At 37.9% G+C, this 18,591-nt stretch overlaps 3 protein-coding genes across 4 annotated transcripts in view; 2 read left to right on the forward strand and 1 right to left on the reverse strand.

Annotated features, from left to right (window-relative positions):
* Positions 1 to 8: 8 nt before the first annotated feature.
* Positions 9 to 8,335, forward strand: LOC134270017 (F-box only protein 38-like). Its single transcript, XM_062752187.1, has 13 exons — positions 9 to 954; positions 1,235 to 1,370; positions 1,662 to 1,792; positions 2,827 to 3,000; positions 3,322 to 3,475; positions 3,689 to 5,037; positions 5,301 to 5,416; positions 5,779 to 5,881; positions 6,190 to 6,380; positions 6,792 to 6,946; positions 7,095 to 7,186; positions 7,345 to 7,458; positions 7,814 to 8,335. The coding sequence occupies exons 1-13, from the start codon at positions 111 to 113 to the stop codon at positions 7,993 to 7,995; spliced, it is 3,741 nt and encodes a 1,246-aa protein (XP_062608171.1). The 5' UTR covers positions 9 to 110; the 3' UTR covers positions 7,996 to 8,335.
* Positions 8,336 to 11,174: 2,839 nt separating this feature from the next.
* On the forward strand, positions 11,175 to 13,609 carry LOC134270058 (uncharacterized). Its single transcript, XM_062752240.1, has 8 exons — positions 11,175 to 11,235; positions 11,389 to 11,505; positions 11,593 to 11,796; positions 12,001 to 12,102; positions 12,370 to 12,612; positions 12,868 to 12,954; positions 13,047 to 13,220; positions 13,455 to 13,609. Exons 1-8 carry the CDS (start codon positions 11,175 to 11,177, stop codon positions 13,607 to 13,609), a joined length of 1,143 nt encoding a protein of 380 aa, XP_062608224.1.
* A 4,385-nt stretch (positions 13,610 to 17,994) lies between these two features.
* LOC134270018 (aromatic-L-amino-acid decarboxylase-like) overlaps positions 17,995 to 18,591 on the reverse strand; it is a 9,923-nt gene continuing 9,326 nt past the window's right edge. For both annotated transcript variants that reach the window (XM_062752189.1, XM_062752188.1), the window contains exon 14: positions 17,995 to 18,525. In XM_062752189.1, coding sequence (XP_062608173.1) covers positions 18,328 to 18,525 — 198 coding nt within the window. In that variant the 3' untranslated portion in view covers positions 17,995 to 18,327. The remainder of the gene's footprint in view (positions 18,526 to 18,591) is intronic.

Genomic DNA, 18,591 nt, shown 5'->3' on the forward strand with positions numbered 1-18,591 from the left:
GGTGATTGAGGAGGTTCAAGGTCTCAAGGGACATACCCAACATAGATTTTTAACTGAAAAACAACTGGATACTCTGTACTGTATGATATCTTTATTTTAGAGCTGATAGGATGAAGGGAAAAAGACTTGCAAGATCTCGTTCGAGGAAGAAAGCTTCTAGTTCTACCATTGAAAGTGTCACTACTCGAGCTCAGCGCGTACGCGATGAAGATTACTTTCAAAACCTGTCCCTGGAAGTTATTTGCCTCATTCTTGGATATTTACCCCTAAGATATGTACTGAGAATGGACTGCATGAACCACAAACTCAGAAATGCTGTGTCCATGTTTTTGCGCATTCAGAAACAGATTGACATGTCAGAGCGGGATATATATGGCTGGATGTGCGACTCCCTGACCGACAGTACACTCACAGCTTTCTTGAAGCGATGTCATGATGTCGAGTACCTGTATGGATTTCATCCAGGATTTATGACCTTGAGGCGTCAGCGTGGTGCTGATATGCTCACTTTGCCAGGAATCATTGACGCATTGTCAGAATGCAGGAATTTGAAAGGAATTGAAATATCAGATGTTGTGCTTCTCCATGCAATGATGGACTTTTTTCCACAGTTAGAAATTCTTGGAACATTTAAAAACAGGAATGGGACATTTCCTATCAATTGTTCATCTTCATTAACTTTAGCAGAGAATGCAAAAATTACGTCCTTGCATCTTAATGGCATTGTTATTGAAAATCTACCCAAAATGTATAATTTAAGACACCTTCAGCTTCGATGGGTTCACTTTCATGAGTCCCATCCATTTAGTGAGTTTATGGCACCAAAACTGCAGACTTTTGTTATGGCCCATTGCTCAGGCCCTGTAAGTGCCATTAAATATGTCCCCCTCATTGCAAGCCTTGCAAGCTCCAGATACCTGTCACGACTTGAGCTGTTACGTGTTCCTTTCCTCGGTAAATACTAAAACTAGCCCTTTTTCTTTACAAAACATTTGTTTTTTTATGAAAAATGTTTTAAGACTTCTGAATTTCATTTGAATTTATGCAAGTGAAGTATTTAATTAAATTTGAAAGAAATGTTATGCATGCTTGTGAAACTTAAAAGATTGATCATGAGAGTAGTCATAATGTTATTTAATTTCTTTCATTGAAATAATTATTCGAAACACTTAAAAATTTACATAACTCACTTAAAACCTTTGACATATAGCTACCATTTTCTTCACAATTTTAGGGGGCCTAATTCATCATGTAGTGCAAGATAGCTGGCAGATGAATGCTTTTCGTCAGTTGCGTTGCATCAGATTTGGAGCATGTCGGCATGCTCTTGAAATGGATCTTGGTTTCCTTATTATAACTGCAGCTCAAAAGTATGTAATATGACAATTTTCAGTTTTAAAGAGGATAAAAATCCAAACATACATGATCATCATGATATTGAAAGTTTTCTAGTTAATATGGAAATGGTGATGACATATTGTGCAAGATTTCATTGAAGTATATTTAATTTAATATTCATATTAGTTAAATAGTTTCTCTCTCCTGTATGCTTTGGGTATTTAAATTTCAGCTTTAATATTAGTATAAAAAAATAAATATCTTTCAAAACATGAATAATTTGATGAATATAAGAAAACATTCAGGAAAACCTTTCTTTTCAGGATTGAGGAAGTAAGTGTCCAGCCTACTCTGACCAAAGACAATCTATTTGTTGCCTTGATGATGGCAGATGTATCGTTTCCTTCATTTTCTACACTACATCTAGGATTTGTTGATTCTTTTCCAGCACCAGGTAATGTTACATTATATCTGTCCATGCTTACATGGTAAAATTTACCTGAACAAAGTCATACTTTTATGATATCCGCCAATACCCAGAAAAATATTACAGTAATTACTACGTTCGTTGCTCTGTTCATTAGACAGTGCTTAATGCAGTGCACATTACTTTTCATTCTACTGATTGTATGTTTTAGTTAGATGTATTTACTATGGATGTATAAGATGTGTCACGGGTCTCCCAATCTCAGGGAATAATAATGCAACACAGTTCCTCAATAAAGGTTCATATATTTATTGGATGACAATTTGCAGGAACAATGATAAATGAAGTAATGAAGTACAAACGAACGTACGAATGAAGGTGACCTGCAATGAAAATGACACACTCGTACAAATTCACACACACTAATATTTATTTAATTAGAATAGTTTAAAATAAGAATAAGTATTAATTTACTCTTACCAGTTACAAAATTGCACTAGAAATCCGTAAGGAATTTCTTAGTTAAACTGCTATAACATAGATTTCTCGCAGGAGAACATCTATAATGTATCGTCAAGATTAAAAAGGAATAGTCCGTGCATAAGTATATATACCAGGACTCACACATGCGTACAAAACTACCACACCCCATACATACTGGTTTTACAACTCACACCTAGGATAATAATAGACCACAAGACAATCACGTGACAACCAAACACTCACGTGACACTGAACACCGGACAAACCAGAATACAATACAAAACACGATGACAATGAATAACCAGGTATGAATGAATGAATGAAAGAAATTTACTACAGCTATCTTATTTACTTCCTTAACTTACTATACCAGCTGTACTAAATAATTATACTAAATAAAATAAAAACAAGTAATTGTCACCCTGTGACAGATGTATAAGATATTGAATGTGAAACATCACTAAATTGTGTAACTGAAATCAGCACAAAATTTGCCATGGATGTGAAGAAATGGAAGAAAATCTTTACTTGTACATATTTTTTGTGCATTGTTTTATTTTCTTGAAATTGTTTGTTAGATAAATGGGACAATGAAGATCTGATTGTGGAGGGTTTGGCCAATGTGTCGGAGGCCCCAGCAGTCATTACAGACATAGGAATGAAGGCAGTGGGGGTATGCTTCCCCAGGCTCAAACACCTAGATATCTACAACTGTCCTCACATACTGAGACCTACTCAGTGGTTCACGCATGGTAAGGAAACTTCTTCTGGCCATTAGGGCTGTTAACAGCCATTGATTTACTCCTCGTCAGAAGAGTGAAGGTTTTAGGATATAAATATACATTGCATGAAATTCAGAATCTAAAATGGAAGTTTCAGGAGAAACTTTTTGGTACAGGTTAGGAAATTACAATGTACAAAGACATTGTAAATTTTTGATATATGATTTAACATTGGAACTTAGAAAAGATTTTTGAACATTCACATTTTCAGTCAAATTATTTTGATATGGATGTGTCAGTTTAAATGATTTGAGGATTGTGACCAATAATATTTGATTTTCTGCTTTCTAGATCTGACATGTTGGGACCAGCTGACTGACTTGTCATTGAGAAGATGTCATGCTTTGAAAATTGAAGATTTTTGTGAATTCATCTCTACTCTTCCATCACTTCAAACTCTCCATCTAGAACAAATGTTCAGGGAGCCACCAAAAGGATGCTCAAGGTACATTTCAAAAATATTCAGCTGTACTGTCCCAGATATATTTCTTTATAATAAGATGTATAAAAAAACTGCTTTTCACATCAAGTTTTTCACATATCAGGGATATAAAAAAGTACATTATAAAATTGATTTTACAGAAAACTGGTAGATGTTCTTTGTATATGCAAGCTCTTGTATATCTATAGTAATAAAGTAATCAACTGATATTTATAGGGTTGGCTTAAGTGCTGGAACAGGTATGGGGCTTTCCTCTGCCATGTTAAATCAGCATTATCAAAATCCCCCTCCAGCAAATCCAGTAGTCAATAACAACAATGTACAGGATGGTGGAGCCAATCAAAATGGGGGAGGTAATGCTCCAGCAAATCAAAACAATGATGAAGGAAACAATGCTGCAGCCAATCAAAATGATGATCTGAATGATGCTCCAGCCAACCAGTACAATGAAATGAATGATGCTGCAGCCAATCAGATCAATAACATGAATGATGCTCCAGCCAATCAAAACAATGTCATGAATGATTGTCCAGCCAATCAGATTAATGATCATGTGAATGATGCTCCAGGCAACCAGAATAATGAAAGGGCACAGGATGAAGATAGAAGGAATGAAACTGGTGAAGATGCTGTGATGCATGAAGCTGAAGATTCAGAGGAAAAAATACCAGAAAATAAAGAGAGAGAAGTAGAAGACAATTCTCAAGAGGAAAATGACAATATGGCGCAGGATTTGGGTGATGAGAGTGAAACAGTTAATGAGAATATGGGACAGAGCTCAGATTCTATGCAAAATGAGAGATGCAGTGTAGTGAAGGAAAATGAGCAAAGATCTAATGTCAGTAATACAGAGTCTGAAGAGTGTAAAAGAGAAGATATCAATAATGACAAGGCCACAACTAGTTCTCAAAATTTACCTGAAAATGCTACCTGTAGCATGAGCATGAAAAGTGAAGAGATCCAGAAGGCTCCATTTTCATCTACACCCAGAATGAGACCAACCAGAAGTTGTGTTAAGCATCAAAGACATAATTCGGGAAAATCTGATAGAACTTCAAATGACCAAAGACAAAATGGTGAAAATCCACTCAAGGCACCTGTTAAACGAAGGAAACTTGAAGCAAACCAAAATGTCCCAGAAGAATCATCAGAGAGATCTGAATTAAATAACGATGGTACTGAATCTAATGATAAAGCAATGCAGATGGACAATTCACAATGCCCAAAATGTTTATGCAATAGAATTGAAAATGATAAAAAGTATTCTAAAGGAAGGAAATCAAGACACAGAAAAAGTAAAGGGAAGAGGAAATCTGTTTGTAAATGTGATTGTCACAGTGATGAACAGAGAGACAAAGGACGTGATCATAGAACGGAAAATAATGAGCAAGCAATAGAAAATGGTACACAGTGTCCTTTAGGAAATGACGAAAAACTGGAGTGTGATGTAAAAAAAGAAGTAAAAGAAGAAAAGGAAGTGGAAAAGGTAGATAAATCCTGTGAAGCTAAACCAGAGGAAATCAGACAAACTTTGTCCCAAGCTGAGGACTCCCCAACAAGAAAAGGTATCTTGATAACATTATCATGATTATAAGAAATTAGTAGGAAAGTACATGGACTTAATTATGCAAAAATAATCCCAGAAAGCAAACAAATACCAAAAACGTTTCTCCCTGTGGATAGTATTAAATCCAAAAACTTGTCTTACAATGAAGAACTTGCTGTCATAATTTTGAGTGTATTTTTAAAGGAGCTTGCTCATATATCTTGTCCCTGAATTAGAGCTTACTGTTATAACCTTAGTGTCTGAGTTTGGAGCTTGTTTCAGGAAAGAAAAGAAGAGGAAGACAATCAAAACTGGGGCAGTATGGAGGTCCAAAGTCCAACATGAAAGATGAGTGCACAAGTACTGCTGATCCTGTGGTAGAAGAGGATCATGTTCAGGTAAAACTACCAGTACTTAATTAAAGTTTTAACTTCTCAGAGCCAAAGGCTCAAGTGTGCTTTTCTGAACAAAGATTGTCTAGCATCCATCTGTCTGACTGTCATCTAAAAACTTTTCAAATTTTCTTCTTCTCTGGAAACAATGGGCTGAACGCTACTAAAATTGCCACAAAGCATATTTAGGCAAAGGGCAAATTTAAGTTTATTATGTACATGTATATTCAATATTTTTTTTAGTCATGACCTGAGTGGTAGGGTGTGACATCATTAGTGGATTATGGCCATGGGTCTCTTTTGTAATTTTATGTACTTCATTATGAAAGTACAATGTATGTTTTGTAACAAACAACTTTTGATTGTAGATCCTAAAACTCAAGTCCAATTCTCTGATATCTCTGTCTCTTAACAATGTGGGAATTACCTGTCTGGTTGTTGATGATTGTCCTCAACTGACCAAACTCTCAGGTAAGAATCCTTACTAATTGTTGCATGTAGATTAGTTTGTAAACTGTTACTCCTTTTTTCAGAAATTTATTTCACTAAAGCTACAATTGTCTGTATAAAATGCTATATGTACAGAAAAAGATGCTCATCACAAATAGCCATGGATGAACAATTTTGATATGTTATACAAACATAATAAAATGTGTTTAATGTATGTTAGGTTGCTTATACATTTAAAACAATGGGGAATGAAAATCACTGTTGTGGTTTGAATTCATTAAAAGCATATACATTGCAACCATGAAGGGTTTACTGTCATATTGTTTTAGGTCATGCATGTCGGGTTTTAAAAGAGGTAAAACTTAATGCAGTACCAAAAATCCGAAGAGTGGAATTCACCCATTGTCCCAAAATCTCAGAAGAGAACCTGGCATATGAGGTGGCCCTCCAGGAGGAAACTCTGCCAGATGGCCAGGCCCACAGATATAACAAGGCAATATTTCTAAGGCCAATGCACATGGTATCAACATTTATTTTAATAGAAAATTTTTTAATATAAATCTGAAATATTATTCCTGAAGCAATTCATTGATTTATGTTTTCAAACCATTCATTTATTCACATGATTCATGAGAATTGCATTTTGTCTGAAAGCTGATTTCTTCAAGCAGCTAACAGATTCTATATTTGTGCAGATATATATATCTTCTATATACATGTACTCTGATTGACAATACCAGTGAGAGATCATTCAGAATTTGTTGTTGTTGTTTAGTGTTTTGAGTAAATTGAAATAAAATCTTGCAAAAAATGATGAACCATAGACATAACCTGAAATGATGCATACAACAGGAACTTATACCAGTAAACATTAATTACCATCACAATTTTTTGTTTTAAAGTGTATCAATTTCTGTTTGAATGATTGTAGATTGACAAGGCAAACCTGGAGCATCTGCTGTTTTCCAGTCCTGATATCCCGTCTGATATTTGTATCATCTACGATTACAATGACCAGGCTTGTAATAGCTCCTACAATCACATGAGAGTTTACACCTGGGGAGAAATTCTTACACCATTGGCCAGGTAAGAAATTACTGTAAAGTAATTAAAAATGAAACAGGTGCTGTTCATATATTATGTAAACAAGGTATATTTTAAATGGGGGTAAATAAAGACTGGAAAGCTAAACGAAAGGCTGCTTCTGATGTCTCGTTTTTTAAATTCTTTGTAGTGAGCTGATTGATGTGTACAGTTTTCCAGAATGGAGCAGAAAAGATTGGAAACCAAGATATCCCTGGGGTAGAGACATTTTCAGGATGTATGGTCAGTGACAGTCATTGCATATACCTTTCACTACATTCATTTAGTAAGAACTGGGTAGAACATTATTTGTTTTTTACTACATTATATACATGTTACACTAAAAAAAAAAATTATTTGATTTGGATTGTTACACTATGTGTTTTGGATTTCTATTTCAGAGAGAAATGGTAATCTAACTCGTCATGAGATTGTGACAGACATGACCTTGATGAGGATTCTAAAAGAGAGGCCAAGACTCCCAGAGAATCAAATCCATCGCTTTGACCACGCCCGTAAGTATTCAAGCATCAGGCAACAATAATGGCATAAGCAGAGTCAATTTCTTTAAAAACAAAAAACAATGGCATCTGCTGGCAAAGCATACTTGATTATTCTAAAGGAACATTTCTGTTTTTTAATATTCTTTTTTTGCATTTTCCACAGAAAAAAATTATTTTATTAAAGCACGCTTAATAAGACAATTACAAACAAACAATTTGATTCCTTGTACATGTAATCTGTTATATCCAAATGTTCTTTTAATACATTTTAAATCTGCTGTATGAATAACAATTTGTTGTAAACATTAAAAATGCTTGCTGTAATAATGTTTTATTGAAATAAGTATACAGATAAATAATTTTACAGGAGGCATATACTGTCCCAACACTAAAGGTCACTACAGTGCTTATTCAGCCTTGGACTCAGTCACGGATGAACTGGCTGACCTATGGTGTGCTGGGGTCAAGGTCAGACGACACAGCTGTATTATTTATATCAACCTCAGTGACATCAATGGTGTGCCTACTTATGATCCAGAATTTTCTTAACCAAAAAATAGTAGCAGAATTATATGGGAATATGGAATAGATCTAGTGGCTGTTGTAAACTGATGTGTAAGAGATTGAGAAAACATCTTCATGTATATAACATAAAGTAAATATTACACCTGTAAAATAAGATTGTTTTTCATTCCCAATGCAATTTTAATTGAATTGAAGATCTTAAGTTTAAACTTTGAAGTATGACAAAAGGGAAAATGTGCATGTACACACTTTTGTCAAATAAAATTTGAAAGAAAATAATAACTCCCAATTTATAATTTATTGATGTATTAAACATCTGTCAACCATGGGTAAAAAATAAATTTGATTCTACATGAAATGGACATTACATTGTTTATGAAAGTGACAGGGGCAGAAGTATTTCAGAAGCAAATAACAAATACAAACATAAACCACAACTGGAAATACTGGAAATTAATAGGCATCAAATTACCATCAAAAGTGAATCATGGAAAATAGAATTTTTTTTCTTGGGTGTATTTGATATGAGTATTCTGTTAAGTTTTATCATATTTCCTTGTTATTTGACAGAAGAAAATGTGAACTTCTTATGCGTATTCATCTTTATTGAAATTTTTAGAGACAGTAAAATTTCGTTTAAAATTATACTAGTATTCAAAGTTGAAATTAAATTTCTTTGGTTAGTAATGTAAAATATTTAATTTCAATTCAAATTTTCCTGTACTCTACATTATACAACAAACCAATGTTTAATACGCATGATTACTGGTAATCGAATTTATTTTCCTTGTTAACAACTTTATCATCAATTGTTTCAGTTAGTTACAGCACACTTCAATTTATGAGAAATCCAGGGAAGTGTGAGTGATAAGTTGGACCAGGATAGCCATTGTTTCCAGAAATGTAGGGAAACCCCAACTCCTGGGGTATTTATGAAAAGATTTACTTTGTCTCCTTTTGAAAGTTCCATTAAGATATTTTCAGATCTTTTGATCCATAAACCTTCAGGTCCGATGAATAGGTAAGTGGACATTTTGCCGTTTTTCATAATGTATATCCTTAAGTAGTCCCTGCCAATGGAGATGGAAGGAGCTAGAAGTCCAACAGTGACCATAAAGAAGTATGATCCGGATAGATACCAGTCCTGCCATTATAAGCTCCTCCCTTATTGGTGAAAACGTTGCCAAAAATAAGAGTCCCGACGACGGGTTTTATATTTCTTGCAAGAGCAGCCATAAATGAGACGTGATGAGCTGAAATTATAATTGAATAATCATTTCAAGTTCAGAAGAAAACAAATTGATTTCAGCAAGGATCAATGAAAAATTCAAACATATTTACTTGTTCTGTTGAGATAATGATCAAGGGATTCAAGTTTACAGTCCAGATCCACAAGCTTCTTCTTTGTACATGTATCGTATTCGGTAAGGTGGATTCCACACGCGTTGCTGCTGTTTTGAGCGGACTTCATACAAATGTTCTAATATTCAATGTTCTTCTTGCAAGGGCAACCACACAATGCTGTTGTTACTAAAGTAAGACAGGCGCTGATAGAAACTGTTATCCGAAATATATTTAGTGGATAAAATGCATTTTAAGACTTTCACTTATTTATGCATGACTAACATGGGTTTAGCTTTTAAATGATACTTTTTCGTGTTTAAGTATCAAAACCTGATACACAGTGTGCTGTATGCTATAAAGGAGACAAATTACATATACATGTATATCATGTATTTTTTATCCAATAATCAAGAGAAGTTTTACAAATTTGATAATGTAAGCAACAGTTTAATGATAAAAAGTTTTGGAGTAAAAGCCAACGCCTGTAGTGACACGGGGTCTCGGTTGTAAGTCCACATCCGAAGGACCCCCAACTTTCACTTCAAAGCACAAAAACTTTAACCTTGAAGCTAACTTTTGAATGAGAAAAAATATCACGTCTTTAATATACCCGATAATTCACCTCCGCTGCCCATGTATAATGTATAGTCAGTGATACTCTAGGTACATCATCTGCCCATAAATCATCTAGTGTCAGTGATGGGCGTACTCTAGGTACAACATTTGCCCGTAAATTATCTTTGGATAATCAGTGACGGACGTACTCCAGTTACATCATCTGCCCATTACTAATCTACAGTCAGTGATTGGAGTACTTCAGGTACATCATTTGCCCGTTAATAATCTACAGTCAGTGCATTATGGACGTATTTCAGAAACATCAATGATCTGCCCGTAAATAATCTACAGTCAGTGATGGGTGTACTTCAGGTACATCATTTGCCCGTAAATAATCTAGAGTCAGTGATGGGCGTACTAGTACTCCAATTACATCGCCTGCCCGTAAATCATCTCCAGTTAGTGATGGGCATACTCCAGTTACATCATCTGCCCGTAAATAATCTACAGTCAGTGATGGGAATACTACAGGAACATCAATGATCTGCCCGTAAATATTCTACAGTCAGTGATGGGTATACTCCAGGTACATCATTTGCCAGTAAATAATCTACAGTCGGTGATGGGCATACTTAGGGAACATCATTTGCCCGTAAATCATCTCCAGTTAGTGAAGGGCGTATTCCAGTTACATCATCTGCCCGTAAATAATCTACAGTCAGGATGGGCATACTCCAAGTACATCAATGATCTGCCCGTAAATCATCAGATCTCTGGACAGTCAGTGATGGATGTACTTCAGGTATATCATCTGCCCGTAAATAATCTACAGTAAGTGATGGGTGTACTCCAGGCATATCATTTGCCCGTAAATAATCTTGAGTCGGTGATGGGTGTACTTTGGGTACAGTGTACATCATTTGCCTGTAAATAATCTAAATCAGTGATGGGCGTTCTAGTTAAATTATCTGCCCGTAAATAATCTATAATCAGTGATTGGCGTGATTCAGGTACATTATTTGCCCATACATCATCTGTAGTCGGTGATAGGTAAACTTCAGGTACATCATTTGCCCGTAAATAATCTAGAGTCAGTGATGGGCATACTCTAGTTACATCATCTGCCCGTAAATAATCTAGAGTCAGTGATGGGCGTATTCCAGGTACATCATCTGCCCGTAAATCATCTTGAGTCATTGTTGGGCGTAATTTAGGTGCATCATCTACCAGTAAATAATCTTCAGTCAGTGATTGGCGTATTCAGGGTATATCGTCTGCCCGTAGATAATCTCTAATAAGTGATGGGTGGACTCCAGGTGTATCATCTGCCCGTTATCTCCACTCAGTGTGGGCGTACTCCAGGTACATCATCTGCCCGTACATAATCTCCAAGCAGTGATTGGTGTACTCCAGGTACATTATCTGCCCGTAAATCATCAAGGGTCAGTGATGGGCGTACTTTGGGTGAATCATCTAAACGTAAATTATCTCCAGTCTGTGATTGGCGTACTTCAGGTACATCATCTGCCTGTATATCAACTCCAGTCATAAATGGGTGTACTCCAGGTATATCATATGCACGTAAATCAACCCCAGTCAGTGATAGGCGTACTCCAGCTACATCATCTGCCCGTAAATCATCCGGAGTTAGTCATGGGCGTACTTCAGGTGCATCATCTTCCTGTAAATAATCTCCAGTCAGTGATTTACGTATTCAAGGTATATCATCTGCCTGTATATCAACTCCAGTCATATATGGGCGTACTCCAAGTTCATCATCTACTCGTAAATCAATTCCAGTCATAGATGGGCGTACTCCAAGTACATCATCTGTGCGTAAACCATCTCCACTCAGTGATGGGCGTACTTCAGGTGCATCATCTGCCTGTATATCGATTCCAGTCATAAATGGACGTACTCCAGGTACATCATCTGCCCGTAGATAATTTCCAGTCAGTGATGGGCGTACTCCAGGTACATCATCTGCTTGTTAATTATCTCCAGTCATTGATGGGCGTACTTCAGGTGCATCATCTGCCCCTAAATCATCTAGGGTCAGTGATGGGCATACTTCGGGTGCATCATCTGCTCATAGATAATCTGCAGTCAGTGATGGGTGTACTCCAGGTACATCATCTGCCCGAAAATCAACTCTAGTCAGTGATGGGCGTACGCCAGGTACATCATCTTCCCATAGATCATCTCTAGTCAGTGATTGGCATACTACAGGTACTCCAACATCATCTGCCCATTAATTAAGTCCAGTCACTGATGGGCTTACTCCAGGAACATCATTTGCCCATAAATCCTATAGAGTCAGTGATGGGTGTACTTCGGGTAGATCATCTGCTCGTAAATAATCTCCAATCAGTGATTGACACACCGGCAATTCGGGTACATCGACTGCCCGTAAATTATCTCCAGTCAGTGATGGGCGTACTCCAGATACATCGTTTGCCCGTAAATCATTTTCAGTCAGTGTTTGATGTACTCCAGGTACATCATCTGCCAGTAAACCAACTTCCGTCAGTGATGGGCATACTCCAGGTACATCATCTGAACGTAAATCAACTCCAGTCAGTGATGGTACATCATTTGCCCGTAAATCATTTAGACTATGTGATTTGCGTATTCAAGGTACATCATCTGCCTGTAAATCAACTCCAGTCATGGATGGGCGTACTCCTGGTACATCATCTGCGCGTAAATCATCTTTACTCAGTGATGGGCATAATCCAGGTACATCATCTGCCCGTAGATAATCTCCAATCAGTGATTGGCGTACTTCAGGTACATCATCTGCTCGTAAATCAACCCCAGTAATAGACGGGCATATTCCAGTAACATCATTTGTCCGTTAATTATCTCCAGTCATTGATGGGCGCACTCCAGGTACATCATCTGCCTGCAAATAATCTTCTGTCAGAGATTGGCGTATTCAAGGTTAATCATCTGCCTGTATACCAACTCCAGTAATAAATGGGCGTACTTCAGGAACAGCATCTGCCTGTAAGTTATCTCCACTCAGTGATAGGCGTACTCCAGGTTCATCATCTGCCCGTCTATCAACTCCAGTCTCCAGTCAGTGATGGGCGTACTCAAGGTACATCATCTGCCCGTAAATCATATCCAGTCAGTGATATGATCATCATCTGCTAGTAAACCAACTCCAGTCAGTGATGGGCGTATTCCAAGTACATCATCTACTCGTAAATCAATTCCAGTCATAGATGGGCGTACTCCAAGTACATCATCTGTGCGTAAATCATCTCCACTCAGTGATGGACGTACTTCAGGTGCATCATCTGCCTGTATATTGATTCCAGTCATAAATGGGCGTACTCCAGGTACATCATCTGCCCGTAGATAAATTCCAGTCAGTGATGGGCGTACTCCAGGTACATCATCTGCTTGTTAATTATCTCCAGTCATTGATGGGCGTACTTCAGGTGCATAATCTGCCCGTAAATCATCTAGGGTCACTGATGGGCATACTTCGGGTGTATCATCTGCTCATAGATAATCTGCAGTCAGTGATGGGTGTACTCCATGTACATAATCTGTGCGTAAATAATATCCAGTCAGTGATGGGCGTACTCCAGGTACATCATCTGCCCGAAAATCAACTCTAGTCAGTGATGGGCGTACTCCAGGTATATCATCTTCCCATAGATCATCTTTAGTCAGTGATTGGCGTACCACAGGTACTAGTACTCCAACATCATCTACCCGTTAATTAAGTCCAGTCACTGATGGGCTTACTCCAGGAACATCATTTGCTGTAAATCCTATAGAGTCAGTGATGGGCGTACTTCGGGTGCATTATCTGCTCGTAAATAATCTCCACTCAGTGATTGGCACACCGGTAATTCGGGTACATCGACTGCCCGTAAGTCAACTCCAGTCAGTTTTGGGCATACTCCAGATACATCATCTGCCCGTAAATTATCTCCAGTCAGTGATGGGCGTACTCCAGATACATCGTTTGCCCGTAAATCATTTCCAGTCAGTGTTTGATGTACTCCAGGTACATCATCTGCCTGTAAACCAACTTCAGTCAGTGATGGGCATACTCCAGGTACATCATCTGCACGTAAATCAACTCCAGTCAGTGATGGGCGTACTCCTCCAGGTACATCATCTGCCCGTAAATCATCTAGACTATGTGATGGGCGCAATTCATGTGCATCATCTGCCTGTAAATAATCTCCAGTCAGTGATTTGCATATTCAAGGTACATAATCTGCTCGTAAATCAACTCCAGTCATAGATGGGCGTACTCCTGGTACATCATCTGCACGTAAATCATCTTTACTCAGTGATGGGCATAATCCAGGTACATCATCTGCCCCTAGATAATCTCCAGTCAGTGGTTGGCGTACTTCAGGTACATCATCTGCTCGTAAATCAACCCCAGTAATAGATGGGCATACTCCAGTAACATCATTTGCCCGTTAATTATTTCCAGTCATTGAAGGGCGTACTCAAGGTACATCATCTGCCTGCAAATAATCTTCTGTCAGAGATTGGCGTATTCAAAGTTAATCATCTGCCTGTATACCAACTCCAGTAATAAATGGGCGTACTTCAGGAACATCATCTGCCCGTAAGCTATCTCCACTCAGTGATAGGCGTACTCCAGGTTCATCATCTGCCCGTATATCAACTCCAGTCTCCAGTCAGTGATGGGCGTACTCAAGGTACATCATCTGCCCATAAACCATATCCAGTCAGTGATGGACGTACTCCAGGTACATCATCTGCACGTAAATCAACTCCAATCAGTGATGAGCGTACTCCAGGTACGTCATCTGCCCGTAATTCATCTACAGTATGTGATGGGCGTACTTCAGGTGCATCATCTGCCCGAAAATAATCTCCATTCAGTGATTTGCATATTCAAGATCATCTGCTCGTAAATCATCTCCAGTCAGTGATGGGCGTATTCCAGGTACATCATCTGCACGTAAATCAACCCCAGTCAGTGATGGGCGTACTCCAGATACATTTTCTGCCCGTAAATCATTTCCAGTCAGTGTTTGACATACTCCAGGTACATCATCTGCCTGTAAACCAACTTCAGTCAGTGATGGGCGTCCTCCAGGTACATCATCTGCACCTAAATCAACTCCAGTCTGTGATGGGCGTACTCCTCCAGGTACATCATCTGCCCGTAAATCATCTTCAATCAGTGATGGGCATACCCCAGGTACATCATCTGCCCGTAGATAATCTCCAATCAGTGATTGGCATACTTCATCTACATCATCTGCTCGTAAATCAACCCCAGTCATAGACGAGCTTACTCCAGGTACATCATCTGCGCGTAAATCATCTTCACTCAGTGATGGGCATACTCCAGGTACATCATCTGCCCGTAGATAATTTCCAGTCAGTGGTTGGCGTACTTCAGGTACATCATCTGCTCGTAAATCAACCCCAGTCATAGACGAGCTTACTCCAGGTACATCATCTGCGCGTTAATTATCTCCAGTCATTGAAGGGCGTACTCCAGGTTCATCATCTGCCTGCAAATAATCTCCAGTCAGTGATTGGCGTATTCAAGGTTAATCATCTGCCTGTATACCAACTCCAGTCATAAATGGGCGTACTTCAGGAACATCATCTGCCTGTAAGTTATCTCCACTCTGTGATAGGCGTACTTCAGGTACATCATCTGCCCGTATATCAACTCCAGTCTCCAGTCAGTGATAGGCGTACTTCAGGTGCATCATCTGCCCGTAAATAATATTTAGTCAGTGATGGGCGAACTCTAGGTACATCATCTGCCCGTAGATAATCTCCAGTCAGTAATTTGCGTACTCTATGTACATTTTCTGCCTGAAAATCAACTCCAGTCACTGATTGGTGTACCCCAGGTATATCATCTGCCTGTAAATCATCTCCATTCAGTGATGGGCGTACTCAAAGTACATCGTCTGCCCGTAAATAATCTTCAGTCAGTGATGGGCATACATCATCTGCCCTTAAATCATTTCCAGTTAATGATGGGTGTGCTCCGGGTACATCGACTGCCCGTAAATGACCTCCAGTCAGTGATGGGTGTACTCCAGGAACATCATCTGCCCGTAAATCATTTCCAGTCAGTGATGGACGTACTCCAGGTACATCATCTGCCTGTAAACCAACTCCAGTCAGTGATGGGCGTACTCCAGGTACATCGTCTGCCCGTAAATAATCTAGAGTCAGTGATGGGCCCGGCGTACTTAGGTGCATCATCTGCCCGTAAATCATTTCCAGTCAGTGATGGGCGTACTCAAGGTATATCACCTACCTGTTAATCATCTCCAGTCAGTGATGGGCGTACTCCAGGTACATCATCTGCCCGTAAATAATCTAGAGTCAGTGATGAGCGTACTTCGGGTAAATTTTCGGTTCAATTCTTTGTGGATATCATCATGATCAAGTTATCTACGCTCATCGAGTTGCGTGTTAAGTCAGTCCGTATTTTGGAGGCATATTTATTGAAAATAGTCACATGAGATCAAAACAAATGGCAGAGATTTGTCTCCAAAGATTGTCAATGCAGTCTTTGAAACCCTACCTAAATTTGTTCACACCGGGCAATTTGAAATTACATCTTCAACTATTCTGGATTTATTAAAAATCTCGATGCAGTTCCAAATTCCGGGTATAAGGAAAAGATGCCTCAGAAAGTTAGAAAACTCTCCCACAAAATTATCTTGTTATGTGGTGGTGCAGAGAGGAAAGGTTCGGTGAATGATTGCATAACAACCACTGACCGATGTATTTCAGACAGATTCCTTTGAAGAAATTTCTCAGCGCAAATCTTTTCGTTAATAGACAAGATTCCAGATTCGAGGTATATCTTACTGCACACGAAAATTCAAACAACAGTACCACCAATATCAATGTGAGTACTGAAGACGTACTTTTTTTCCACGGTTTCATAATTCCGCGGAATCTCAATTTTTTTTAATCCGCGGGTAGAAAATTACGCGGATTTCTTAAATTGTCACTATATGACTTACATTTACATCAAGTACACTTGGACAAATTTCCGCGGAAAATTTGTGACCGCGAACATAGCGTAAATTAATACCACGCGGAAAAATGTACTTCTGCGGTATTTTGTTTCATCTATGGCTACAAGTTATCATAGTAAACGATGTAAGGATGCTTACAATACGTTTATTGTGAAATCACAAATTTTCGTGGGGGTTAATTTTTCGTTGTTTTCGATGTATGAAGAGACCCACGTGTTCATGTCCACCACGACATGTAAAATGTTACAAACATAACTACTCAGCAATTCTTCCTATACGAATTCAAATCCCCACGAACCGATAGTTTTTACTCAAACCACGAAAATTTGACCCCACGAAAATACATGTATGTGATTTTACAGCAGTTTTGCTTAAAACTATTATCTAGCTCTACTGGTTTTCTCACGGTGTATACCGTAAATCTGGAAATTTTTGCTGTAGATAAATTTTTAGCAAATTTGCGAGTTCATTGAATTCGCAAAAATATTTTTCTTAAAAATAAATTGCCTATAAGAGAGAAAATGTAAGCAAGGCAGTGGTCATTCGCAAAATTTTGAAACGTAAAAATTAATCAACAGCATTTTGACCCGAATTCGCAAAATAAAATCGACGTAAAAATTTCCAGATTTACGGTAGGTATAAGGGACCCTTTTCGCTGAAACGGACATTTTTAATAGAATTAACGGATACTTTCTGCTAAATTTTCGAAATGACAAAGAAGTCTTCGTCGAAAAATCATTTCCTGGATTGTAAAATAACATCTTTGTCGACAGCATGGAAATATGATAACCTTTGATATTGTAGAATATTACCATCAATCCACTGATAGGTACGTACATGTATTTATAGGTTACAAAGGGTAGCCTAAAATATGGTTATTGTCATGCCACAATAACTTTTTGTTTGTACCTGAGTGGAGGATTGGCTTTTGATAAGAATTCGCCAATTGCGTTAAGTGTACAGGAATTTGACTTTATGATGCATACAAAGATTCCTGGAATTGCGTACTTACATGGATAAAACACGCCATAGTGCTGCACGCTCCAGGTTGGATATTTTAACTTCGTGCTGTATGTATATTTGACAAAATGCATTAATCAATGAGTAAATCGTTTTTATTGACATAAACTTTGGTTATTAATGTGACAATGACTTATTTAGTATTATTATGTCTTATCAGGCACCTATGTACAAGGTTCCTGGTAATATTTATTTATTAAACTTATTTAATTTTCCTAGTCAAAAATTTCATTCTGCTTAACAACCATTACAGACATTTATTGAATATAACAACAATACATTATAAATTGCTGTTGCCTCACCAAAACTATACACCTCGTATTGTTCAACCCAAACATTTAATTCTCAAAGTAATTCCAGTTGATCCATCAATGCTTCATAGAATACACAACTGGAGCTAAATCCTTTATGTTTGACCGCTAATGATTTTCCCCGTTAGTTCTTGTATCACTTTCCAAGCGAATTCCACATCCCTTGATTCTGTCCGTGAGGCACACACAGCGAACCTTAAGAAAAATGTGCCATTGACTTTTGATGGCACTAGGTGTATACGTTTGTCTGTGTTGATGGCCTTCAGTAACCTCTCATTAACTTCGTTTGCATCCTAAAATGTACACAAGCCTTTATTATTATTATTTATATATGATAAAGAATTTTGAAAGCAAGGGGT

The sequence above is a fragment of the Saccostrea cucullata genome, unplaced genomic scaffold (genome assembly GCF_032062105.1).
Source record: "Saccostrea cucullata isolate Sc308-1 unplaced genomic scaffold, CSIRO_AGI_Scuc_v1 ctg261, whole genome shotgun sequence".
Lineage (NCBI taxonomy): Eukaryota > Metazoa > Mollusca > Bivalvia > Ostreida > Ostreidae > Saccostrea > Saccostrea cuccullata.